The sequence below is a fragment of the Pteropus vampyrus genome, unplaced genomic scaffold (assembly GCF_000151845.1).
Source record: "Pteropus vampyrus isolate Shadow unplaced genomic scaffold, Pvam_2.0 Scaffold82, whole genome shotgun sequence".
In the NCBI taxonomy this organism is placed as follows: domain Eukaryota; kingdom Metazoa; phylum Chordata; class Mammalia; order Chiroptera; family Pteropodidae; genus Pteropus; species Pteropus vampyrus.
Window position 1 is genome coordinate 4693343 of NW_011888863.1, and position 27406 is coordinate 4720748.

At 36.1% G+C, this 27406-nt stretch overlaps 1 protein-coding gene across 2 annotated transcripts in view; it reads left to right on the top strand.

Moving 5' to 3' along the window:
* Nucleotides 1-27406, top strand: part of FAR2 (fatty acyl-CoA reductase 2) — a 98067-nt gene that overhangs the window by 53180 nt on the left and 17481 nt on the right. Inside the window, exons 2-5 of one of the 2 annotated variants that reach the window (XM_011363117.2) lie at nt 8353-8581; nt 15886-16061; nt 17368-17547; nt 26553-26730. In XM_011363117.2, the coding sequence (XP_011361419.1) occupies nt 8393-8581; nt 15886-16061; nt 17368-17547; nt 26553-26730 (723 nt within the window). In that variant the 5' untranslated portion in view covers nt 8353-8392. Of the gene's footprint in view, nt 1-8352; nt 8613-15885; nt 16062-17367; nt 17548-26552; nt 26731-27406 lie in introns of those variants that run through there. The other variant, XM_023532379.1, reaches the window with a different exon arrangement.

Genomic DNA, 27406 nt, shown 5'->3' on the forward strand with positions numbered 1-27406 from the left:
TCATTCCTAGAGGGATTGCAGAGATCAGTGCCACCAAGTTACTATAAAAATGAGCTGCCCATCATGAAGCAACGACCTATCGACCTATAAAGTTGGGCATGCACAGCATCACTCCATTAAATGGAAGTTGTATATATCTGATCAGGCCCAAGGAGGCACTGAAGGCTAAAGTAAGTTACATGAAGTGGCCCAAATACCCATTGTCCCCACTCTTGCTATACTACTTTCTCTCTCCCAGGCAGCACTTATGGCCTCATGGGTAATTCCCTACAATCAGTTGACAGAAGAGAAATCTCGGGTTTGGTTTACAGATGGTTCTACATGATATGCACACACCACCCAAAGTGGACAGCTGCCGCACTAAAACCCCTTTCTGGAACATTCCTGAAGGACAAGGGCGAAGGGAAATCTTCTCAGTGAGCAGAACTTCAAGCAGTGCACTTGGTTAGACGTGGGTTGTATACCGATTCATGGCCTGTGCCCAGTGGTTTGGAACCAGTGACGGTCAGGAACTTAGGAAATTGATGACAAGGAAGTCTGGGGAAGGTGTGTGTGGAATGAGAAAAACATGAAGATACTTGTGTCTCATATAAATACTCACCGAAGAGTGACCTCAACTGAGGAAGATTTTAATACTCAAGTAGTTAGTATGACCTATTCTGTCAATACCAGTCAGCCTCTTTAGAAACCCAGCCATCCCTGACATCACCCAATGGGCTCATGAACAAAGTGGCCATGGTGGCAGAGATGGAAGTTGTGCATGGGCTCAGGAGTATGGACTTCTGCTCACCAAGGCCAGTTTGGCTGCAGCCACTGCCGAGTGCCCAATCTGCCAGCAGCAGATTACCAACACTGAGTCTCTATCATGGCACCATTCCTCAGGGTAACCAACCAGATACCTAGTGGCAGATTGATTACATTGGACCACTCCTATCAGAAAATGGTCAGTGTTTTGTTGTTAATGGAATAGTCACATAGTCTAATATGAATTTGTCTTCTTTGCATGCAATGCTTCTGCCAAAAGTACCATGAGTGGACTTACAGAATGCTTTATCCACCATCATGGTATTCCACATAACATTGCTTCTGATCAAGGCACTGGACAGCAAATGAAGTGTGGCTGTGGGTTCATGGTCATGGAGTTTACAGGTCTTACTATGTTTCCAACTAGCCTGAAGCAACTGACTTGAGAGAATGGTGGAATGGCCTTTTAAAATCTCATTTGCAATGCCAGCTAAGTGGCAGGACCCTGCAGAGCTGGAACAAGGTTCTTTGGAAGGCTATATATGGTCTGAATCAGCCTCCAATATATGCTGCTATTTCTCCTATAGCCCAGGATTCATGGTCCAGGAATGAAGGGGTAGAAATTAGGGTGTCACTACTTATTATTATTCTTAGTGGCCCCAAAGCAAAATTCTTGCTTCCTGCTCCCACAACATTATGCTCTGCTGGCCTAGAGGCCTTAGTTCCAAAGGGAGGGATGTTTCCACCAAGAGACGCAGCAGTGATTCTATTGACTTGAAAGTTCAGACTGCTGCCCAGCCACTGTGGGCTCCTCATGCCTCTGAACCAATAGGCAAAGAAGGGAGTTACTCTGCTGGCTGAGGTTATTGATCCCACTACCAAGCGGAAATTGGACTGCTGTTCCACAATGGAAGTGAGGAAGAGTATGTCTGAAATACAGGAGACTCCTTAGGGCATCTCTTAGTGTTACCATGCCTTGTGATTAAGGTCAATGCAGAAGCATGACCTTATTCAGGGAGGACTACTAATGGCCCAGACCTTTCAGGAGTGAAGGTTTGGGTTGCCTCACCAGGTAAAGAACCACGACTCGCCAAAGTGCTTGCCGGGGGCAAAGGGAATACAGAATAAGTAGTGTAAGAAAGTAGCTATAAATTCCAGCAATGACTGTGTGACCAATTATAGAAATGAGGACTGTAATTGTCATGAGTATTTCTTCCTTATTTGGTTATGAATATATTTGTGTGTGTGTGAAGCAAATGTGTTTGTCTTCTTTATTATCGAATCCCCTTATTATGTAACATAAAATGTATAGATTTTATATCATAATATTTAAATATTGTTAACTTTACATCATAATATTTAAGTTATGGGACATCAAAGAGCAGAGTAAACATCACCCAAAGACTCTATATCTTCATCTCTAGAAGAGAAAGGATTAGTACATTTTCAGTTGTATGCGGAATAGTTGTATTATGTCAAGCAGGAGTGTGGCCTTGTTATTGCCTTTATTTGGAGACTACGTATGGTTTAAGGAGATGTGTATGAGTGCCATATATTTGTATATCTATTTCATGTCATCTCTATTTATATATGTCATGTCACCCCCAAAATAAAAATAGTCTTTAATTCTAAACAGAGCATGAAAATGTATTTTGGCTTACCATCAATTCAGTAGGGTTACTTTTGTCATTGTGTTGACAAACCATTCTTTAATTTATAACCTGACCAATTTATAATTCACCAGGAGGAAATAAGGAACATCGATATTTACATTTGATTATGACATTCTTGATATCATTTTAGATTATTCACATGCTGACTGATGTTTGACTTATTTATATACAATAATAACAATACCATATATTTTTAAATGCTTCACCATTTAGCAAGAATGTTTATGTATTAATTATCCACACCTAACACGATATGTAGCACACAGTAGGTACTCAATACACCTATTAAATCAATTTGATGAAATGTTGAATTAATTTAGGTCATATCCTTTGCGGAGGGGGCGGGGAAGGCTTAATAATAAGCTAAGCAGAAACAAACTTAGAAGAGTGTGTTGAGGTGATTGGTAAATTTTGTATTCTTAAAGCCAGGTTGGACCATCAGTCCCCAGCTGGGACTGTTTCTAAATTGGTTTTTCTTGATGATGGAGCATTGCCAATCCAATTAGTGTGGCCTGTGCCCAGCAGCTGCCCACAGTACCCCTGGGGGTTAATATTCCTCCATCAAGAACTTAAAAGTTCTCTCAGAATAACTTTATATAAGAAGCCCACAGTGAAAGATACTTAAGTTTGTTGCTGAATTGTATAACTTGGGATATGCTCAGAAAACTAAAGCAATAAAAAGAAAGAGCTCTCTGTTGAAAACTTTTTTTCACTAGTACTTGACAAACAGAATTGTGACGTATATACAGGTTTTTAAGGCTTGGTTTAATGAGGTCGCTGTAGTTTATGGTAAAAGACCTGTTCATATGTATACAAACCTGTGGAAAGCAAGAACTAGTATCCTACCTCTAGGTCACAAAGATGGGAAAATGAGACAGATACATTTGCTTCATTATAAAGTTTTACCCCAGAATTGAAAAGGTGGATATGAAGATTGATATTATTATCAAGAGTTATTTTACTTGTTTATCCAAAAATGCACATGTTTCTGTTCAAGTATGTTTGTGTGTGTATTAGTCTGCTCAACTTGCCATAACAAAATACCACAGGCTGGGTAATTTAATATAAAACTCTTTGTATCACACTATTTACAACTATTGTCATTTATTTCATTCCCCTCTGATCTTTTTTCACAAGGATTTATAATGGATATTGGGATGTTTTACAAGTCTGTGTTCTTCTTTTTTGCATTGAATATTATTCTGTAAATTCATTACCTTAATTCAACATACTTATTGAAAGAATTATAGTGTTTAATTTTGACGAAGCAGAATAACTTCTATTTACTGAATTTTATAGAACAGTACTAATTTTTTTTCAATAGATCAGTTTATATTACTGTGAACATTCCTAATCAAAACTCCATTGTCTACATGAAATATCTCTTTAACACACAACATACTTTGAATCTTCAAAAAAGGCAACCAGAATTACTTATGGATGAGACTGACTTGATTATCCACAGAATTATTAATATACAGCAACCATTATTAAATTTTAATTTTTCTCAGCTGATCTCATGCTGGCCCTGTTTCCATTCTTTCTTAAGTTTTCCCGCAATAGGTTTAGGTTAATAAAATTGAAAGGCTTGATCTAAATGAAAGGTGAGATTAGTAGTCTAATTTAACAGCACAGAGACTGAAAGTAATTTAGTTCAATAAAAAATGGGAACTCTTTCTCTGAAGAAATCTTCCTTCACCTCCATTTTGAATACGATCAAGATTCGCCACGCATATAATTTGCTTGGGTAACTGTAATAGGTATGAATGATTCCATATAACAAAATGGTGTGTGGCAGTGGATCATATTTATACTTAGCTTCACATGCAGAAGTTTTATCTTTGAATCTTAACTTTTTAATAGGATGTGCTGAATATTATAAAATAAGAATTAAAAAAGGTCCTAGAACAATGGTTCTCTAAAATGGGGTCAAGTCCCCCTCCCTCTTCCCCCCCTCCCCCCACTGAAGAGCACATTTAGCAAAGTATATAGACATTTTGGGTTGTTACATCTGGCTGGGGGAAAGAGAGATATTATTACCACCTAGGGAGTAGAGGCCAGAGATGCTGCTAAATACTCTGCATTGAACTGAACAGCCCCACCAACAAAAATTTCTCCATCTCAAAATGTTAATAGTGCCAAGACCAAGAAACCCTGGTCAAGAGTAAGATTCCTGAGAGGCAAAGCACCTTGTTTCTTTTTTTAAAATGTTCTTCTCTTAAGGATTACCAAGAAATTTGGATAAACTTGTCTCCCTTAAATGTCTAGATCTTAATTTTTTATTTTCCAGAAGAATTACCCAAAGAATAAAGTTCCTATATGCTACAAGTTGCAAAAATGTATAAATTGGCACAATTATAATGATTCAGAATTTAACAACTGTTCTCTAGAAATGAGAACAGCCTCATTTTACTATCAAAAGGAGAGTAAGAACTATCTATTTTCACTAATGACCATGGGAAAACTGGTGTTCTTAAGGAGAAAAAATGCTTCAGAATAGAAAGAATCTACTGCCATTCCCAGAGTCTAGACGGTGCATGGCATACAGGTGATATTCAATAAAAATACACTGAATGACTCTCATAGGTCCCTTATTTTTTCATTCAAGCATAAGATATTTTGCATTATGCAGGATGATTCTGGTGATTGGCAAAGTGACTCAAGTTTTCTCACAAACCATATCATGAGCATGAAGGATAAGAAATTATCCTTTGCTCCCTGCACTGGTAGTCTGAGAAGATATGGAAGACAAGCCATGCCCCCGTTGGCTGTTTTAAACATAGTCATCCTTCTAGAGTTGCATATCCTCCACTACTGACTATAAAATTCTTTTAATTTTTAAAATAATTAATTATTTTAATGGATTATATTAGGACTTAGCAATTCTTGGACTTGCAAAGCTGTAACACATGGAATAGATTTCAGGAAGCCGAATTTTGCATAGGAGTTTCTGAGGCCAGCAACCAAGCTGTATCTGGAAAGTAAAAGCAAGAAATAGAAAAACCATTTCCAATGCAGCTTTGATCTGAAGATGAGGAATTCTCTTTGACATTTTTCAGTATCACTTGCCTTGATTAGAGTCGTGACCACGACTCCTCTGCCACCTGGTCTTGATGATCCAGTGATGAGTGCCAGGAGACACTGCACTGGCTTATGTTGCATATCTTCTCAGAGCACTCAATGTACTCGGCCATGGTTTGTTGTGTTTGAGAAGCATTTGGACGCTGGACAGAGCAGGCAAATTCTATTCTTTGGGGACATATCAAGCCTGCCTTTGTCCCATAAGAAATAAGCTCATTAGAGAAATGTTACCTGCTCTCTAAAATTTTTCATCATGTGCTACAAAAACTGTGTTTGGACCAAAATATCTTAATGGTATATTTGCATTTCTGGGAAGTATGACTCCACTAAAGCACATGATATTACAAAGCAAGCATCTGACATCTTCAGAACAAATGAGGTTGAGAAGACACCCTATCCAAACCATTCTCACTTATGCTGAATATTACAGTAGAGGATTATGGTGCCTAAACATTTTTATATATAAAGGAATTGGCAAGATTTATCAACGAGTAGAGTTGCAGTTGCATTTGGTGAAAACACTTTACTTCACTTGATTATTGATTTAAAAATTGCCTACCCCTATTTCCAAAAGAGAATATATAAAATGCATAGGACAAAACATTTAAAATAAATGTCAAAAGGAAAAGCCAGAAATGATTAAGAGGGAGAATATAGAACCAATGACTATATTAATAGGTAATAGTTACTGAGTATATACTATAGGTAACTTACATTTTTAAGAGTTTTTACATGTATTCACTCAAATAATTATTACTAAAGCACTATTATTAAGTAGGTACTTTTGTTATTCCTATTTTACTGATGAGCAAACTGCAGCATAGAGAAATTAATAATTTGCCTGAGGCCATAAGCTAATAAGTGGTAGCACTGGGATATGATTTCAGACAATCTCTCTTAGAACCTATGTCCTAAACTAGGATGTTATTCTGCCTTCCAAATTTGTGACACTACTTTTGTGAGCTTCAAGGCAGGCAAGGCAAAAATATTCAATATTTTTTTCAACTGCCAAGTTCTTGAGAAAGTAGTTGGATAGACTGTAATATGAGTAACATTATGTAACATGACAAAAAATTATTAATTGCTGTTTTGTACAAGGTTCAAATGTGTTCTTCAAAATAATATTTCTCACATTTACCCTCTGTAAAAGAGGTTTAAATAGTAGCTCAATGAATATAGCTAATGTGCTTCGAAATCCAGATTTCCTAAAGTGAATAGCATTGATGATGGAGTGTGATTTCTGTTCTCAATCCCTGTTTTATCTATATGTCTTTGTATTGCTGGCCTCCTTTGCCAGAGGGATAGCAAGGATCTGTTTTTCTTATTTACCTGTTTTTCTTCAAAACTTAGCACAGAGCCTGGCTTGGCAGGTGCCCAAAATTATTTGTTGAGTAAATTCACGAATGAATGAATCTTCTAAAGCCAAAGAGTTCTGCCCAACAACATAACCTCATGATCCTCAAAGTATAAATTATGACTACGAATTATAACATATACATTAAGACTATGAAAAGTCATTGTTCCTTAAGGAGTTACTGGCAGAGCGATCTTGACTAGAGTTGAAGAGGCAAGGTGTTGACTCTGACATGGTTTTTCCTTCTTTATAAATCCCGAAATCAGGGCCTGTCCCTGGTGTTTTGGTATGCAAGATACACCCAAATCCCATTCAAGCAGAGAGCTGAGAACTCTAGGGCCGAGCTGTAGTCAGAAAAGTCAGTGGACGGAAAAGGAAGTCTGCTCCCACACCGCCAGAGCTGTTTCATTCAAAATTCTCAGCCATTGCTACCAATCAAAACTCTTTAACCCCAGGGCTTAAAGGCAAAACACTTCATGTTGAATTTCTACAGCAAGTAGTGCTTTTTGTCAAGGGCTGCATGGCTTCCCACTACCACTTGCCCTGTGCTTCTGGAAACAGGGCCTTCGATGGACTAGCTGAGCAGGAGATTGTACTCGGTGCTATTTCAGGACTTAACAAGCCTCCGGTCTGTGGCCTCACTTGTTCAACCTTCTCTGTCATTTGTTATTTGCAATATTTCAACCCCAACAGCAGCATATGAAGGAAAAGATGGCACTCGAACCATTTTCAAGTCAAGGGAGAGAAAAACATAGTAATTCAGAAATGGTTGAGTGAGCTAGGGCCAGCTAGTTCAAGCAAAACCAAAAGTTACTTGCTCCAGTATTGTCTCTAAATAAAACTGCAACTGAAATACTAATTACATCATAATTTTTAAAATTTTGATAGCTGTTCTAAGCTTCGGTTTTATAGTTTATAGGGCCACTCCTAACCTTATCATTTACATTCTCGTAACCTTGAATTCCTTTTATTTCCTCCATAAATCATGCTATGCCACACTTTATCCCTTTGTTCTTCTTCTTTCTTTATTTGGCCTGAAACACCCTTACCACAGCCATTCTCTGCCTTCAGGTTTCACCTTAGATGTCATCACCACTTGTAGGGGCCTTCTTGAAATTTCCAGATCCTGCTATGCACCCCTCCTCTGGGCTCCCTTTGTTTTAACACTTACTATATATATATGTATATATATATATATATACACATATACATATCAATCTCTTTATGTATCTCTCTCCTCCATTAGACTCCAAGCAATTCCTTGAGAGCAGGAACCATGTTATATTCATTTTTTGCCTGCAGTTCCTTTCATAAAGTCTGGCATGTACAGTGAGCTAAATAAATTGGTTGAAATGAGTTGTGTTGCCAAAAAACCATGATGCTATAACTCTGTCTGACCTTTTTATACATTCAAAACTCTGCAAGCACAAGAAACATTTAAATGACTTCATCTTAGAACTTCTAAGAATGTAATCTTTTGTTATTTCTCTTTCTTTTCAGAAACCTCTTTCTGGAGCTGCAAGAGACAAAGGGAAGAATCATGTCCACAATTGCAGCTTACTATAATAACAAGTCCATTCTCATTACTGGAGCCACAGGCTTCCTGGGCAAAGTGTTGATGGAGAAGCTATTTCGTAGCAGCCCTGACCTGAAAGTCATTTACATCCTTGTGAGGCCCAAGTCTGGCCAGACACTGCAGCAGAGGGTTTTCCATATCCTAAATTGTGAGGTATGACTGATGGAAAGAGCCTTAGGGCAAGGTGACTCCCCATGTTTTCTGATAACCTCAACTGCAAGTGGGGGCCAGGGTTTCTGGGCAGATGAAGAAGAGGAGACAAAACAAGAGGCCAACTGGCTGGTCATGGGAATCAATCTGTGGTGTTTTTCCATAAGAGAGAAAGGAGTGCTAAGGCTGTCCAGGGTGGGTGAGCAGATAGTCTGTGTTCTGGAAATTACTAAGAATCAAAATGCTAAAACTCTCAGAGTGGAATCTCCAGGCTTGCAACCTATATCACGAGTTCACCTGAACACTTCCCTCATTTTCTTCTAAATTTAAGATAGTCTTCTTCCAACTTTCTGGAGATATTATACTATATTATATTACATTATACTATATATGGAACGGATATGATTACTAAGTAGCCATGCAATAATAATTTCAGTTGTTTAAACTCCACAAAGTTTAGCTGTTATATACTTTATATGTGGTAAATTGATAATTCTATTATCCTATTATCCCATTGTATTTCTATTATTCCATAAGTTTTTCTAAGAGAACAACTTTGAAATGAAATATTCATGTGTGAATGAGCATTTGTGTAGCAAACTCTCTCATCCCTCCAAAAAATATTATGTATGTCCTGTCATGATTTAATTTATAAATTTGAAGGCAGTATAATTTTGGGTCTCAAACATGTTAGCTCAATTTGCTTATCAACTTGCTATCACTTTACCTCTCAAGCTCCAGTTTGCAACATTTAAAATAGAAAAAAATAATGTCGACTTTCCAGGATTGCCTTAGGAGTTAAATGAAAAAAAATGCACATATCTTGTTCATAGTCCCCTTTGGAATATAAATGGTCGCTTAGGATTGGCACAAAGGACAGTTTAAATAAGGTATATATTTTACAAAGTCTCCTTTCCAGTGTGTAGGAATACTAACATCTAATGTGTACCTTGGAGCACAGCACATTATAGATGCCCAGTAACCCTCATGATCACATTCATCTACTGGCACCAGGATGAGACTTGGGTACAAACCTTCATCAAGAGCATCAGAAAAGCCTTTTCTCTGTCTCATGGTCTGACTCAGCAGTGGACAATCAGAACTGACAGTTACTAGATACTTTACTACACAGCAAACACTATTTAAAGGGTTTTTCATGCCTTAACTCACTGATTTTTGCAACAACCCTGTGAAGTAAGACCTATTAATATCCTCATTTTTATAGATGGCAAGACTGAGATCTGAAGTGTTAACTTACCAAAGATCACTCAGCTAGTAAACGGGAGAGTCAGACTTCAGACCCCCACATTCTGGCTCGAGGGCTAACATGGTTATCTTTACCCCTATATTTGGTTGCATTATAACTAATGGTTCTTAAGAATAAGACCCCAAAGGCTGATGTGGCGTAAAATCGAAATCTAGGAGAAACTCAGATCCCTCTTCAGACAGCTTTGCTCAGTTATAGATCCCTAGTGGACTTAGTTTTCATCACCTAGTAGACATTGCTCTTTAGCTTTATAGCCAGTTGATGGATTTCTAACCCCCTTAATATAGTGTTCTTAAAGGTAGATTAATAATATCAGGTACGTGGAGCTTGGATATTTTTTCTTGAAAACATAATAAATAAAAATGTTACTAGTTTGCCTTTGATTCCCACTATGTCTTCAGGAAATATGGTCAAGAGAACATCTGTTCTACCTATAAAAATTCATGCATCTGCTTCATTCCTTTCCTTTCATGGTATGGATAGTTACTATCTCTCACTTCCTGTTTCTATGCTTTCAAAAGGAGACAATTAATTCAAAATGCTTTGAAAAGAAGGATATTTTTAATCCATTGGCCACATAAAATTGAGGCTTAAGAATCAGAAGAGAAGATTCCTCTTATCACATATGACTAAGTTTCTCAAGTATTTTCAGAGCACTTAAATGAATATATCAATGGAGGGAAAGGTATCTGAATTGATAGTCGATTCTTGAGGACTTTCTCTCAAAGATAATTAAGGTAGCTCTCTAAGAAAACAACCAGAGACATGCACAAATACTGTACAAATATATTTATTGTAGTATTATTTATAGTAGCAAAAACTGGTACCAATCCAAATGGACTAGTATGTAAGTATTAAAACTCATATTTTATAAAATATTAAATGACATGAGAAAACACTTGTGATATAATCAATGCAAAAAAAAAAAAAAGAAGACACAAAATCATATTTTGTATAATCTTAACTAATGGCCCTAAATGCTGATGGGATCTTGAATTAATTTTATTTTTTTGGCATTTCTAAATTTTCATACTACAATTATAATGAGCTTGTTTATCTTTATGGTGAGAAAAAAAGCACCCTCTTGCAAAGTGAAAAAAGAAAAATTGTAATCTTTTTCTAAAATTTTCCAAATACAAATACAATGAACTTGTTTCTCTTTTATATAGGGGGAAAATACCCACTTTTTAAAATAGTAAATAAATAAAGCAGCAAAAGAAATTATAAATTTCCAAAATTTATATATACATTCAGTTCATTTTTAGTTTTGAAATTATATATCGAAATTAAATGGTTTGACTTATTTTTTTTATTGGAAACATAATTCCAAGTATAAAACCTTTTAGTTTCTTTCACAAAATTTAAGAAGCTTCTGAGGAAAGTGAGCCAGATTTCATGTGTTGAAATGTGAACATGCTAACCACAGCCCCATGCTGTTCAACTTGCGGGTGCCCAGGGTTCCTAAGCTGGCTGTGTAGTCTTTTATTTGTAAAAAAAAAAAAAGTGCTCATTTAACTATGAATCAACCAGTTTCCATCTTAGCTGAAACAATTTTAGATAGAGAAATTGATATTTTTATCTCTTTTGCTATCTTGAATATGATTTTGCTTAACAAGACATGGCCGTTTCCCACAATAACAGGTAAGTAGTTGCAAGTAAATAATTTAGTTGTGAAATTCAAAGGAATGTTGAGAGTATTTTGAGGTTCTTTAGTGTTTTAACGATATGTGTGTGTGTGTGTGTGTGTGTGTGTGTGAGTGTGTGTATATATTTTTTTTTACAACAATCATTCTCCATCATATGTATCTACTTAGGATGTTAAACTGGTTGTAATCTATTCTAAATAACTCTTAAAGAAAACATCAAGAAAACAATATCCATACCTGAAAAATAGACCCTAGGTAGTTGAAATATTATGACTGAGGTAGTTAATTAAGAGGGATTGTTAAGTCAGAATATAAAACATGTTTCATTGAGAGAATACCAAAAATGGTTGGACTTTTCCTACTAAGCTATAGTAATCAGATAAGCGAAAGGTTACAAAGAGATTATGCTGGATTTAGAATACATCATCTAAGAAGACTAGGCACAATTAAAGATTTCCAGGAAGGTCCTAGCCTGTATAATGTCACCAGAAGGTGGGTCTGTAAACATAGGCAGAGCTTGGCAGGTTGCACATTTCAAGTAAACTTCTCTGAAAAAAATGTGAATTTCTCAATAAGCCCTCAGTTGGCCCTGAGATAAATCAACTTTGAAATACCCTAGAAAGCTTTTCATAATGAATCATGCAGGGTCACACACTGGACCCTCAGTTCACAGAACTGATTAGGTTAGAGACAGTAGATGATAGTAACATGTTATGAAATAGTTCATTGAATCCTTTTGCAAGACTATCACTATAAATTTCTAGAAGACATTAGATAATTAATCCCTAAGAGGAAAAATGATGCATTTAAACAAATTAACTTTGAACTAAAAAAATTAACTTTACACCAAATGACACCTGCGAAGAAAAGGCCAGCAAGCTGACCTTGTAGAGTACTGAAGAGCACCCAACAGAAATGTTAACTTTATTTTACATGTGAAAGTTCCTTGTTAATTAGTAAAGACTCTTGTATAAAGAAAGAAAGCACTTTAATTCTTGGTCTGGTCTACGCTGTGTAAGAGATGCTCATCCCCAACTCTCAAAACTGAATTTCTGATTGACATTAATGATTTTGTTAAACCTCTATACAATGCAAAGGCAATTGGAAACGGGAGTTTTTATTTTAAGTCTCCAAAGCCAGTTGTGTTCCATTACTATTTTTATTTTTCCTAATAAACTAATTATTCCACAAAAAGCAAGAGGCTTCTACAAATTTGGCACAACTAGGGGGAATATAATCTTGCCAGGAATTTAAATTTCCCGTGATTAACAAACACACACTTTTAAAAGAATAACTGGGCTTCATTTGACAGTTAATTCAGATTAGTTGAAGCATGTTAAGCCTCTCCCATATGGGCCATTTTCTTTCTTTCAAAAAAAAAATGTTAAAGAAATTGATTTAGTCCTGGGGATATACTAAAAGTCACAGAAACAGAAACTATTTATTTACTCAATCTCTTATTTTCTTTTACAATACTATTCATGAGTTAATTCAATCACTGGCATGATTTCACATTCCCAACTTCTTTCCTTCTTTTTAAATTGCTTCCAATCACATTATCTTTTTTTTTTTTAAAAAAAAAAAAAAAACCCTTTGAATTGCCTGTACATATCATTAAAAAAGTCACCAAGCCATGGGATTCAGCATGACTCTAGAATACATTCAGTTTTCAGAGGTATCTTTATCATGCAGTATAATCAGAAGTTTGGGGATTACCCAACACACACAAATACATGCACATACACACACATAGCTGTCTGGTTAGCAGCTTTTGAAAATGGAGTATCGTTGTGGAAGCAGAAAGGGAGTTTTTCTATTATTAGGAACCTAGGTGGCGGCCACTACTAGACTTGCATTACCCTATTTAATCCTCACAAAACTGTGGTATGCCTTATTGCTACCACACAGATGAGAAATTCATCCAAAAAAGTTGACACCTATCCAAGGAAGTGCCAAGTAGGTGCCAAAGCACAATTTCAGTGCAGCTCTCTAATCTCTGAAGACATGGTTTCCCCCACAGCACTGCCTTGCCTACCCTAGGATATTGCTTCCCCTAACCAGGCACTTATCCTCAAAGAACTCTGTGACACTGGCCTTTGGTCTGGGAACAAAGCGTTAAAAAGATGGCGAACTGAACATTGTGTCACCTCTGATATTTGCTATAGATTCTTGTGTAAAGTGAACTAAAATTTTGTTAAATGCAAAATTATTTTTAAGAATAGCAGAAAATCTGCTGAATTATTAGTTCTCTGAGATCACAGAATGAGATAGTCCAGTGATTAACATTTTAAATAAATATGGAAACGAAGGCACTGAGGCCCCCAAGAGGTGAGTAGTTTGCCCCCATCACACATTTAGCTCTGTGGTTTGAATCAGTGCAGCTAATTCATTGATTTATTTTGACTCACGATAACCAACTATTACATGGATCAGAAAACTCAGACTTTTTTTTAAATCAGACTATGTTCAGTCAAATATGCTCTCTCATTCGAAGTCATGAATCAATAAATAGAATATAGATTGAGACATTATTTTCTGAAGTAGTAATTATCTTCTAAAATAGTAATGCTGTAAATTGATAGCTTGATGCTGGTTGCTTAAAAATACAATATGGTGTAATGGTATCCTCTGCCTTTTAACGTCACGAAAAAAAAAACAAAAGAAAAAGAAACTCTATGTATGGCAGCTTACATCATATGTTAAGCTAGAAGGGTGAACACTGAAGTCATCCTACACTTTCTGCTCTCAAGTAGACAAAAGTCATCTCTGGCCCAAGTCAAAGACTCCACAGGACCTTAAATAGATTTTTTTTTAATGAATAAAATCTATTATGCAGATTCAGTAAACAACCTTCTACAAATTTAATTAAAGGAGGAAGAATTGTGCAAACTTTAGATTCGATATGTGTTTGTTGTGCAATTAACATGCACTACAAGAAGAACATTTGACTGTGGAAGCACATATTTAGCATACCATGATCCATCAAGATTAGAAGAGCTGTTAAATACCTTTCTTGAAGAGCTGGAATGACCTTTGTTGAGAATGTCCCTCAAACACTTTAGCAACCTTATCAATCCCAGATGTCAAAAAAAGCATTGAGGATTGACCTAATTTCCAAATTATTTTTAGAATTGTAATAACACCCCACGGAAAAGGCTAACCCTACAGTGCAGAAAAATGGTAGCTCAGAAACAAGAGTATATAAACTTGCCAGGACAAAGTGTAGATTTAATTCACTTCCCTAGTCACTTTCCTAGAATTCCCAGGATGGTCTCTGAACATGGTCTTGCCTGATACAAATCAGGCATGATTTCTCTGACTACGGGAGATCGACTTCTTATTATCTGGTAAAAAAAGCCTGAGGCAGATTCTTAATGGAGAGAAGGCTGCCTGTAACACTCGAGGAATAGATGAAAACCTTCTTCGGGGGTTAAGGGGTGGATGAGAACTGTGTCTGCTACTGCATTATGATTAAAACCACAGATGGATTTTCTCTGCTCTTAACCTTTCTAAACATTTAGTCTTACTCTTCTTCTTCTTACTTCTTCTTCTTTTCTTCACTATTAACATATCATACCATCACTATAGTAAAATTCTATTTTATCAAAATTGGTTGGAACCAATATCATTTTATTTCCTGAGAAAATGGAAAATACCAATTTAATCTGAGAACTTCTGCGGGGAGGTAGAAGTAGAGATTCCGATCCAACTGAATACTTGTCATAAAAGCTAAAGCTGCCAGTGCTCTTTCCTTTTCCGACTATAAATTAGAATATTTTAAAAATCAATTAAAATTCCATGAAAAAGTACTTGAGCTCATATAATTTCTTTCTAGACAGTAACTGCCATTTACATTATAATGAGATTGTATAAAATTTGTATTTTATGTGTTATAAAATGTGCTTAATTTGTTTCCAATTATTTTTGTGCTGCTAGGTCATTTTGTTAATCTGGGCCAGTTAAACAGGCTGTTTGGAATTTGTACTCATGAGACCTCTGTAAAGGCTGAAAACAGTATTTCCCAGTGCAAAATTGAAACAATCATCATGTGTAAACACAAAGCCACTTTATAAGGGGAGAAGAGGATAGGGGGAGGATATGATTAACTTACTATCACTCCTTCAATCCATAGGAAAAGTTCAAAATGCACTTTTCACTAGTTATTGGAACCAACTTTTTCAAATGTTTATCAAATTAAGAGGAGCAGGGATTATACTAAACTGACTTTGAATTGCATGAAATAAAGCAGATGGCTCTTGAGTGGATGCCTTCTTTGAGTGACATGACAACTAAAACCAGTTTTTGAGAATTATAATGAAATGTCAGTGAGAACAAGAACAATGTGATGGTGATGGCGATCTTGTTATATTGATGTATATTTATATTTTATTTAGCTGTTTAAAGAAGTCAGAGAGATTTGTCCAAACGTGCAGGAGAAGATCAGAGCAATTTATGCAGATCTCAGTCAGGACGACTTTGCCATCAGCAAGGAAGACATGGAGGAGCTTCTCTCCTGTACAAACATTATCTTCCACTGTGCCGCCACTGTACGCTTTGATGAACCTCTGAGGTACATTCCTATTTCCTTTTCACTGCTTATATGTGTACGTGTATGCGCACGCATGTGTATGCAAATTGCTTTATGGTTTCTGTCAAAAATATATATATATATATTCTCAGTGGACAAAATACAAAGAAGTAAAACTTCTCCAAAATCTCGCCACCTAGAAAAACTATTTAATGTTGAAGAGAGCATGCATTTCAACTTTTCTTTATGCATCCATAATAAACATGCATCCAATTTTACCAAAAAAATTGAGAACGATGTTTTGCAACCTGTTCAATTATATTCTTGATATCTTTCATTGTCAATCTATATTTGTAATGACTACATGACATTCCATTGTACATGTATGTGACATACTCAACCAGTTCTGTATTGGTGGATAGTTTGGAGATTGTTCTAATTTTTCACCATTATAAGCAATACTGCAATGAACATCTCTGCACATAAATTTTTAAAAATTACTTATGGTTATTCGTAATTTCTTCTAGTATTTTTGTTTTATTTTCACATTTAAATCTTTAACCCATTTAAAATTTATTTAGCTATAAAGAAGAATAGTTTGAATGTTTCTATAAAAAAAAGTGATATAGGTATAAATGTAGAGTAACTTTTTTTTTATTTCTAACAGATGGTTGCTTCTTAAACAACATTTATTAAATTATTTTTCACTATTTGAAAAGAAATTCTTATAATATATTAAATTCCATTTTTGAACTCTATTTTATTTCATCAATTAGGCTTTTTCTTTCTCTTTCACTATTTTAATTACTGTAATTTTTATTTTATTAGGCAAATATACACCTATCATTCTGTTTTTATAGAATTTTCCTGAATATTCTCACCTGCTTATACATCTTGTTAAACTTAGAATTATTTTGCCAAGATTTTAAAAAGGTTGGAAATTTGATTGAGATTACCTTGATTATGTATGTGTGCCCTTCTAACATTGCATTCTCTAATTATTGATTCTACATAGGAAAGCTAATACTTTTCTTTTACATGACTTTTATAAATGGATGCCTTACTAAATTATCTTATTGTTCATTTCGGACTTTTTAGTTGCTTTTGTTTGTTTAACAGCTATAAAATTATATAATCTGATACTGATTTTTGTGCCTGCCTTTACAATACTTATACCTGTAAATTTTATTCTCCTCTCTAATTATGAGGTTGGAACTTCAGAGCAATGTTAAGTAGCAGTAGTAACTATACATATCTTTCTTGGCCCGGACTTTAAAAGCAGTGCTCCAAACTTTTCACCATTAAGCCTGATATGAGATAACTATATTTCCTTCTTAACTGTCTCTAGATCTGCTGTGCAACTTAATGTCGTTGCCACCCAGAAGCTCTTGCTCATGGCCGGTCAGATGCCAAAACTTGAAGCCTTCATACATCTCTCTACTGCCTTTTCAAATTGTTACCGGAAGCACATCGATGAAGTCATCTATCCATGCCCTGTGGAGCCAAAAAAAATCATCCACTCCATGGAGTAAGTTGGGTCAAATGAGTGGGGATAGGGGTGGGCAGATTGTTGTTTGCTTTGATTCTCTGTAGTTATTCACTAATGAGGTAACAAAGTTGAACGCTCTTGAAACAAAGCACTTTGGAATAGTGCGAGCTTTAGCTACCCTGTCCCTTCTATCCCCTCTATCCCCGGGTGGGGTATATAGTGATTGGGGATGGGTGAAGAGAGGGATAGAAAAATCACACAGAAATCCTTGTTGAATAGTTTAGGATTGCATGAGGTACTTGAAGATACTTTACATAGAAGTGGTTTCTCCCTTTTTAACGAACTCGGCATTGTCACTAAAGGAAGTATACTATATAGTATCAAAGTTCAGAAGAAAGATTTTGGACTCAGACTGATAAAGGTTCAACTTTAAACTCTGCAATTTACTAGCTGTGTGACCTTGAGCCAGTTCCTTGGTCTCTCTGAACTTTAGTGCCTTCATTTGTAACATGAAGCTAATAATAGTGCGCATCTTGTTGTAATGATAAACTTGTGGTTGTGATGAGTTATATGAAGCAATCATTGCAGTGCTAGGAGGTGTTTAATAGCAGTTAATCAAAAGGTTAGTAAAGAAGAACTAATAGCGGAGAGGAGTTCCTCCTAGATGTGGCAGGAGTCAGTCTCTTAATCCGTTTGTCTGAGATACACTTTCTTTACTGTTCTATTGTGCAGGAGAAATAGTGTCTAGAATTTTTCTCTTTTTGCCAACTAATAGGAACCACTTTCTTCTTAGGACATGGCCTGAGTCTCAGAATAAGTATGTTTCTGTTTTCAGGAACCACTTTCTTCTTAGGACATGGCCTGAGTCTCAGAATAAGTATGTTTCTGTTTTCTACTTCTTTGTTCTCCTCCATTTACCAAGCGTTTTTAAACTCTGCATAAAAGTCTGACAGCAGAAAAAATAGACTATATCACAGTAAATTCGTCAGATTTTAATTTTATATAATAATGTATTTCTACTTAAGATATACTCTTTAAAATAAAGCTTCAGCTAAATCAAGAGTTTGTTCCCTTCAGGGCAAACATTTTTATTTCATATAGCTCTGAGGATAGATATTTTTACCTGTCATTGGAAAATATTCGGGTCAAAGAAGAATGAAAGACATCTAAATGGACCGAAGGTTACTTAAAGTTGCTAATAAATCATGATTTGCTTAATTGGTGAAAAGGAATCTTTCAGAGTCCAGAGCTTGTCAAAATAGATGAGGAAAAAATACTCTGATGCCCAGAGTCACTGCAAGAGATGTCTAAAGCCTCAGAGTGTTTTCAAGATGGAATTGATTTTTTTATCAATTAGCTACCCTTCTCAAGTGTTGTCTCTTGGTAAATATGGTGCTTGTATAATGATATGCCCAGGAAGGGGCAGGCTTTCTTTGATTCCAGACCCTGTCATTGAGAGTTCATAGACTCACTCCACTATTGATCCTTGTGACGCCTGACAGATTATTAGCGTGATTTGAGGCAGCACAGGAGTCTCTGAGAGTTCACTAGAAGAAGAGAAGTAGGAAGTGAAGATTCAGTTCAGTCATAGTGAGAGGTTTCTCCAGGTACTCCATGCCACTTCCTCCCTCCCAAACTCTGTCCAGATACTCGATACCCCTAGATTTTAAAGAATAAACTCATTTTCCAGAAAAAGAGTTGATTTATCTTCAGGTATTCAGCCCTTTCCTTGGCATTGCATGTCAATCAATAAAGACAAGTAATTACTACATGATATATGATCAAACTGTCATTGACACTTGTACAAAAATTGTGTCTGTCTTTTACTGCTCTCCAAGGAGAAACATTATTTAAATAAATATACAGCCAAACAGAATTATGAATAAAAGTATATTTTGTTTCAACAGAATACATTGTGAATGCAATTAAGGAACTTAGGTTATTTTTTTAAAACAGGGCAAAGTCATAACCACCATTTATTAATTCAAAATTTTATATTCAGAACCACCTGTCCAACCTCATCTCTCTCAATCCTCCCTTACATTGGTGCTGCTGTCACACTGAAGTAATTATTCCTCCCTCTCATACTATCTACCTTGGCTTACTATGGTTCTGTTCCCCAAAACAACTTCCACCTCTGCTCGAGACATCAAAGCTCTCCCCTGGAATCCCTCAGGCTTAAGTGGTCCCATAGTACCCCATACTCATTCTAAATATGTGGTTGCTTATCTATATCCTCCATTAGACAATGAGCTTCTCAAAGGAATGGAATGTGTCTCGCTCCTTCTTGCTTTCCAGCGCCAGCACACAGTAGAGACTTAAATATTAGCTGAATGAATGAAGAATTATTGACAGCCTTAGGTGATCATTGTTTATACTGCTGCTCTGGCTGGGTTTTTTGTTTGCTTGTTTGTTTGTTTGTTTTGACAAAAGCAAGAATAGATGACAGAATTCCGTAGCAAGCTGACACTTAGGGAAGTGAAGTCTTATGCATAAAATACCGGTATGCTCACATCTTATCCCTGTTTCTCATTGCCCATTTTTTTCCTTAAACTTCAAATAAAACTTACATGTTAAGTTTTGAATAATGTCCAGCAACCCAACACCAACTACACACCATTGCTCAAGACTGTTTCAACATCTCCTATATCAAATGAAATTCTCTGAAGTTCTAGAATAACAAATAGTTTTAAAGTTATTCTGAATTAGTATTAATTCACCTAAATCCAAGTGTAGTTGCTTTGTTTTAAGAATATATTTATTCTCTGATTTCTTCTCTATGTTATAATTAGCCTAAGATTAAAATAAAATTATTTCTCAAGATTTTTAGGTGTCTATTTTCCTTGGAAATTTTTATTAACTATAACTCCATGGGGCCTAACAGCTGTCCTTGTTCTTGGTATTCCAGTGATACTCATTTTTTAAAAAGGAACCAAAAATTAGATAACGAAATAACCTTAAAGCTATACTCTGGGCTTTGTGATCTTAAGAAAATTACCATGTGAATATGTTAATTAACTAGATAGGGGGAACCCTTTCACAATGTACACATATACCAAATCGTCACAATGTACACTTTAAATATTGTACAGTTTTCTTTGTCAATTATACCTTAGTAAAGCTTAATAAAAGAATAATTTAAGAAAAAAAAATGAAAAATTAAAATGAACCTTTCTTTTTCCAGAAAAGCAGTTTAATTTCTCAGAATTCCAGTTCTGAGAAATGAAAGAAGATTTGCGCTTTTTGCCAGGAACTTTCACAATTGCCTAGGCCTAAGTGTTGTTAATAAAGGAAATGGGATTATGAACTTAAATCTGACATCTACCATCCCTGGCCCATCCTATCAGCTCACTTCATTTCCTGTCCATCCCACAGCCTGAGACTGCCAGGCTCCAGCTCCCTTCCTTCAGCTCATATCTGAAAACTTCCAGAATTACAATGGTCCTGAACCATTCTCAGAAGATAAAATTTGATTGTGTTAGTATAAAAACTCCAGCATGTTACCATAAATACATTTTAATAATAGCTTTATTTAAGAGTTAATACTTTTGATTGGTATGACAAGCATGGCCATTAATCAGTGTTAAGCAACTAATTTTCCCATTGGAGACATTTTATTATGCAGTTGCGTCACCATACTTACTCAGCTCTGCTTTTATATTTCTAGCTTCTGCATAGTTGGTGATATTTACCTTTAGAAACTCATGTGCATAAATGGATCAGGGATTGCCAGTGAAACTCCTCTTTTCCAGAAGCACAGCTTAAGTACATTGATTTTTTAAAAATCAACTATCCAGGAAAGATAGGTTTTCGGGGCTGGGGCCTTCCATATTTTTCAGGCCAAAGTAAATTCTCTTAGGGGAGCCAGTGTAGAAGAAAAGGGTTTTTGCACCTGTATAAAAACCTAAAATAAGTAAGGTTAGGAATTAGAAAAATGGATCCATACATACATACTGCTTTAACATAATCGAATAAATATGCTTTAAGAAGGGAAGGTAAGCTATGAATCACTACTGAGAAATTATTGTGAGCAAAGATACTTTCAGACATTTAATTTCTTAACATGATATTGGAGAGTTGATGTTATCATGGCTGTACTATTAAAGGAACAAAAGCTTAGAGAGGTTCTTAGCTAGTAAGTCACAGAGATCTAGTTTTTCTCTTCATGGTCATGGTCTTTCTGATATGCCTACATACTTGGCAGTGCCAGAGATTAAAAGATGCTTCCTTAAGGTATAGACTGCCCTTTCAAGGAGCTCACAATCAAATACAAATAGAACAAGGCAGAATTATATATGTGGTGTGGCGAAGGAAATGGAACATGTTAAGTTTGATGGAATTGAAGGGAGTAGAAAGACTCTAAAGACAGACATAGGAGGTAGACTTGGAAGAACAGGCACAGTGTGGATATGCTAGGCAGAGCGACTGGAGCAAGAAAACCTGGGGCATGTTTGGGACACAGATGTTCAATACGTTCCGGCAGCACATTTGCTTTGTGCAGGGACGCTACTAGAGATCAAGCTGCAAAGGTAGACTGGGGCCGTACTGTGGAGATTTTGAACACTATACAGAGGATTGCATTTAACTCTGTGGGCAGAGGGAAGCCATTGAAGGAGAATGTGCATGGCAGTGGGGTCTTTAATCAGTTGTTTGTTTTATTTTGTTTCAGTTAAGGAGAGACTTTGATGAAAGCGAGTTTTAGAAATGTTAATATGGTCATGGGGGGAAGGGATGTGGATTAACATGGGTTAATCTTCCAGAGGCGGAAGACCCATCACCTGAGATGAGGTAGTATAAAAAGGCCTAGAGTGGAGAGTGACGACAGATAAAAACATATATGTATTTTGAGAGAGGAAGAAAACAACGGGACATGGCTACAACTTTGCATATGGACCTTGCATATATGTAATCAGTTACCAGATTAGAATATGCATATTGTCACAATTTACTTTTCTAGTACTAGGAATTTAATTCTTTTAAAGTTCAATTCTGTCGAAATTTTTATTCCAAGAAGCAATGCCCTTTTGAGAGCTAATCCAATTTATTCAAGTTTTAATGACTCAAATTTGTGGAGTTTTTTAAAATTAATAATTCCCCTATTTGCCTGGCCATGAGAATCACTAAGTCTTGTTAAAAATACAGATTATCAGGCTATCACCCCAGAGATTGAATTAGTTATTCTAAAATAGTACTTTAGAATCATCTGGGAATAAAAATCCAGAAATCGGGGGTTTTATCAGAGGCCTCATGTAAGTCTTACATGTGAACTGTCAAGTTTGGAAAATAGTGTTTTAAAGTGTTTTTCGTTCAGCAGTTTTCATTTTAAATGGGGTTCATTCGTATTCCAATAAATGTAGCAGCCTCTTTCCCTCCACTCTCCTTGCCTTCTGCTCTTTCAATTTCTTGATGCTTTAATTGAATAAAAAGTTCCCAATAGATTTGTACCTATTAAAAATCACACTTTCAAAGGTACCAAGTCACCAGAAGACACAGCTAATTTGCCATGTGAAAAAGAAAAGGTGTTGCTTGATCAGATGCTGAAAGCAGTCAGCTGTGGCAAGGTGGAGAAGGAGACAAGAGGAAAGCTGCCCCCAGCCCACAACAGCAGCCCCAATAACAGCCCTTTGGGAAATATGAAAGGAGGTCGAATTTTTTGTGTTGGTGCTAAAAATCACATGGTTAACACTAAGAAAGTTTACCTATTCTAGGGGAAAGAAAAAAGCTAATTTTAACATTTGTGCTTTTATTTTCAAGATCTTATATGGTCTCAAGATGGCATCTAAACAGCTGACAAAAAATTGAAAATTCTGCATAATTTTAATATTACCAGGCTTTAAACATAAATCAAAGTAGGGTTAGATTGTTTCTTAAACAAACTGACTAATTTTCATGAAGTCAGGCCATTGGAGGTCAGAATAAGTGCTTAATAAAAATTTGGAGGAAAATACAGAGGCCAATTCACCACAAGCATTTAGGCTCAGATATACTTTTCCTCTCTCTATCAAAAGTTAAATTTACTCTGAAGCCAACACTGCCAAACTGAAGTGGGTCAACATATAGCCTTTCAGCTTCTCAACACTTTTCTCCACTGCCACTGGATACTTTAAACTTCCAATTTTGCTTAATTCTTTCTTCCTTTCCCATACCTCTTTCTGAGTATACCCATTCCTTCCTACCATTGTCCAGCTCAGCTTCCCCAAATCTTATACAGAATGTAACTGGCCAATCAAGACTGCTATGTGGGAGAGCACCTGTTTACTGAATAAAATAGCTAGTTCTTGGAGCCAGAAAAGTGGTTAAACACAGGATACAAAACATAATCCCTGCTCTCCTGGACTCACTGTAAAGTGGAGAAACGGACACGTGAGCAAGTACGTATGGCATGATAATTGCAATAATCAAGGGAAGAGTATAATCCAGATGAGAGAAAAAGAGAGCAAATATTACCACGAGGCAGTGTGTTCAGTACTTACTCTCCAGAAAGCTTTCCTCATACACAGTAGGCTTGCCCTGCAATAAGCAAAAATACACATTCCTCTTGCTATTTCATTCAGTAAAAACATAAATTGCGAAATTATTAATGATATTAGGAGGTTGATTCAATGAGTTTAAAATAAAAAAGATAGTAATATTTAGAGGAAATTGTAGGTGTATGTGTCAATGCACACACATGTGTGCGCGCACACACACACACACACACACACATTGGTTTTTAAAATCTTTAATAACTTTTTGCTTCTTTTGAATCAGTTGAAGTAGAAGTTTAGAATGTGGGACCCATAGGTTCAAAATACCTTGAGTGCACTGAAGGGTATTTGATTAATTTTAGAAATTTTGGTTTATATGGTGACTTTTTTCCATGCTAACTTACTGACCGTTTTAAAAATAGAACAAACTGCAGCAGCAAATTAAACTTTGGTAAAGAAGAGCATGAATTGGTTATAGATTCTGAAAAGGATATAACAACCAATAGATGTGCGCCCTTATTAGACTCATCTCTGTCAGCTCAGGAAGTGGCTGGATGAGACAGGTGATGATCTGTTTGGCTGCATTAGAAAAGATATTTTAAAATCAACTATTACCTATGTTGTTTTAAGCAAAAATAAGAATGCCCTAGGTTTATTGGTTCATTTTGTTTTATCAAATACCTATAAGTTCAGCTGCGAATATTCCTGTTTGTCCTCATGCTAACCTCAGATTTTAGCACAGATGTAATTATTGCCATTTTGGACAAGTAAAAATGGAGGAAACAAGAAGACAATACAATAGAATACAGATGGAGCTATGACTAGGCAAGCCATCTACAGAACATTACAATTTCTTTTGCATTTGTGTTCTTAGAAACCTATGAAACCAATATTTTCTAAGAAGCTAACTTGCCCAACTTGGTAAAGCTTCTGTGTATTACCCTTTCCATGTACACCAGCACATCAGTGACAGCAACTGGTGCCAGCCATGTGACATACAATGCTAATGAATTGCTGGGATCTGAGTTTTCTTAGAATTTTTTTCTTTACAGCCTTATTGAAATTAGGTTGTATTTCTTCTGACCCAGTTGTAACCTGCATGTTTTTGCAGGTGAAAGAAAAATAGTCTTAGGCTAGCTAGCCCACTGTTGACCCACAAACGAGATGAGGTAAATAAAGGTAATGGAGAGGGGCCTGCATTGTGTCACACTCTCTCGAACCCTCAGGTGGCCATATAATTGGAATATCTTATATTTTTCTAAATATTTAGAGTTGTTTTTAATTCTAGGAACTCCTCAGTCTTTCTCTATTCAATGTAAATCAAAAGGCATTTGAATATCTAGAAAACGCTCAGCACTAGTAACAGCAAAGAGAAAAAACAAATTATAGACAGTGCTCATGTTCTGCTCCAATGTCAAATGAGAGTTATAAAGTGGAAAGTTGTGTTTCTGAGTAAGTCTTGGCATTGCACACCTTAAATGCTCAACAATTTGTCATGGGAGCAAAGTGGAAACAGCTCAGATTTTTCTATAATCAAAATAATATGACTGAGCTCAGCCCATTAAGGAATAAATATATCAGATATATTGATTATAAAAATTGCACAACATATTTAGGTAGCCTGATTTTTTAAAAACTCGATCATATCAAAAGTTTAATCGAATAGATTTGCCAGATAAGAAAAACATGAACTATTTGATTGACAGTCATTTTATGTATTGCTCTCTTCAAGAAGTGCAGCTAGACTTCGGTATTATTAAAATGGATCAGACATCTTTAAAGAAAAGATTAGACTAATGTCATACATATCTAATATGTGATACATATCTTCTTGAAAGTAGTGATATTCAATAATCACTCTTAAGACAGCTTCAGAGTATGATAATCACTCCACTTGACAGACTATTACTAGTTATTAGAGCACTTCAGAATTCATTGGAAATCTTTGGAAATAATTATCAAGTTATTAGCATAAACTTAGGACAGACCTTCAAAATACATTTCATAGATTTGCTAAAACAGATTGTAAGTCTGCCAAATGTAGTTGCTTTTATTTACTGAGGCATTGAATAGAATTTTAAAAATTAAAAGATAAAGTTTGCAAGATTGGTGCATTGGGTTTTAATTAGACAACACTGAATGAGTGGCACTGCCACAGAAGCACTTTGGATGAGAGAACCTCTAAATTCCATGCACTCAGCACCTACCATGCTCCTGGACTCATGACTGGCACTCATAACTGTGCTCAATGAATGTGTACTTATGAACCTGTTGGAGACGAAGTAATTGAAGATAATTAGAGATTATATGTAATAAAGTAGTAGATTGCATAGCTGTTGAATTATCTATCTAGGCAGGAAGAAGTAGGATTCAACTGATAAGATTGGGCTTAGCAATAGAGAGCAAAGACCTCTTCCACTGTACATGATTTGGATACCCTCATCCTTGGCATTCTGAATTCCGGAACTCAAGCTAGAAAGTGGAAGTTTTGTTTGATCATCTGTGTTTCAGAGTTTCTTTTTGGTCTCTTGTCTAACATACATTGCCAGAATTCTTTTTCACCCTTACTGCCTTCAGGTGGTTAGATGATGCTATTATTGACGAGATCACACCCAAGCTGATTGGGGATCGGCCCAATACTTACACCTACAGCAAGGCCTTGGGAGAGATGGTGGTGCAGCAGGAGGGCGAGAAGCTAAACATTGCCATCGTGAGGCCCTCCATTGTTGGACCAACCTGGCAGGAGCCTTTCCCAGTAAGCCCCGCTCACTGGGATTCCTCGCTTTGCTTCCAGCCATTGTCCTTCTAGCTCAATTAGTTTCTGTTGTCCTTTTCTTTCTCTCTCTCTCTTCGGGAATATAGCGGGATGCAGGAAATCAAACACGCACCCATTATATTGGGGCAAAATTCTTCATTTGCTTCAGTATTTATCCAGTATGAGGCTCCTCTGGGACTTACAGTGACTGTTCTAGAGTTGGGTGATGATCTTAAATTAGCTTCTCACTAACTCTAGTCTTTCTCACTGTAGTTTTAAAGTACCAGAATGTTCTTGGTGGCAAAATCAGTAGTGTTACTACTGTCGGAGTAAATAGGAATCACGAAGCTCACAGAAGGCTCTCAGTTTAGGAATAATAATTTTTAGCTCTTTACACTCCTCTGTCCTTTTTAAAGTACTTTGATTATACCATTTTCTTTGAAGCAATTCTGTGAAGTTTTAGGGCCAGGTAAATTCGAGCTCTACTAACTACTGACAATGCAGCCTTTTGAGTTCCCTCATCTGTAAAACTGGGCTATTACTACCCACCTTGGAGAGTTGATCAAATGAGACAATGCATGAGGAGTGTACAGTACCTGGTCCCTAGTAAAAATTTCAACAAATAATCCTTCCATTTTCTCCTCTTTTCTCTCTCTTTCATTTTACACTCACATGT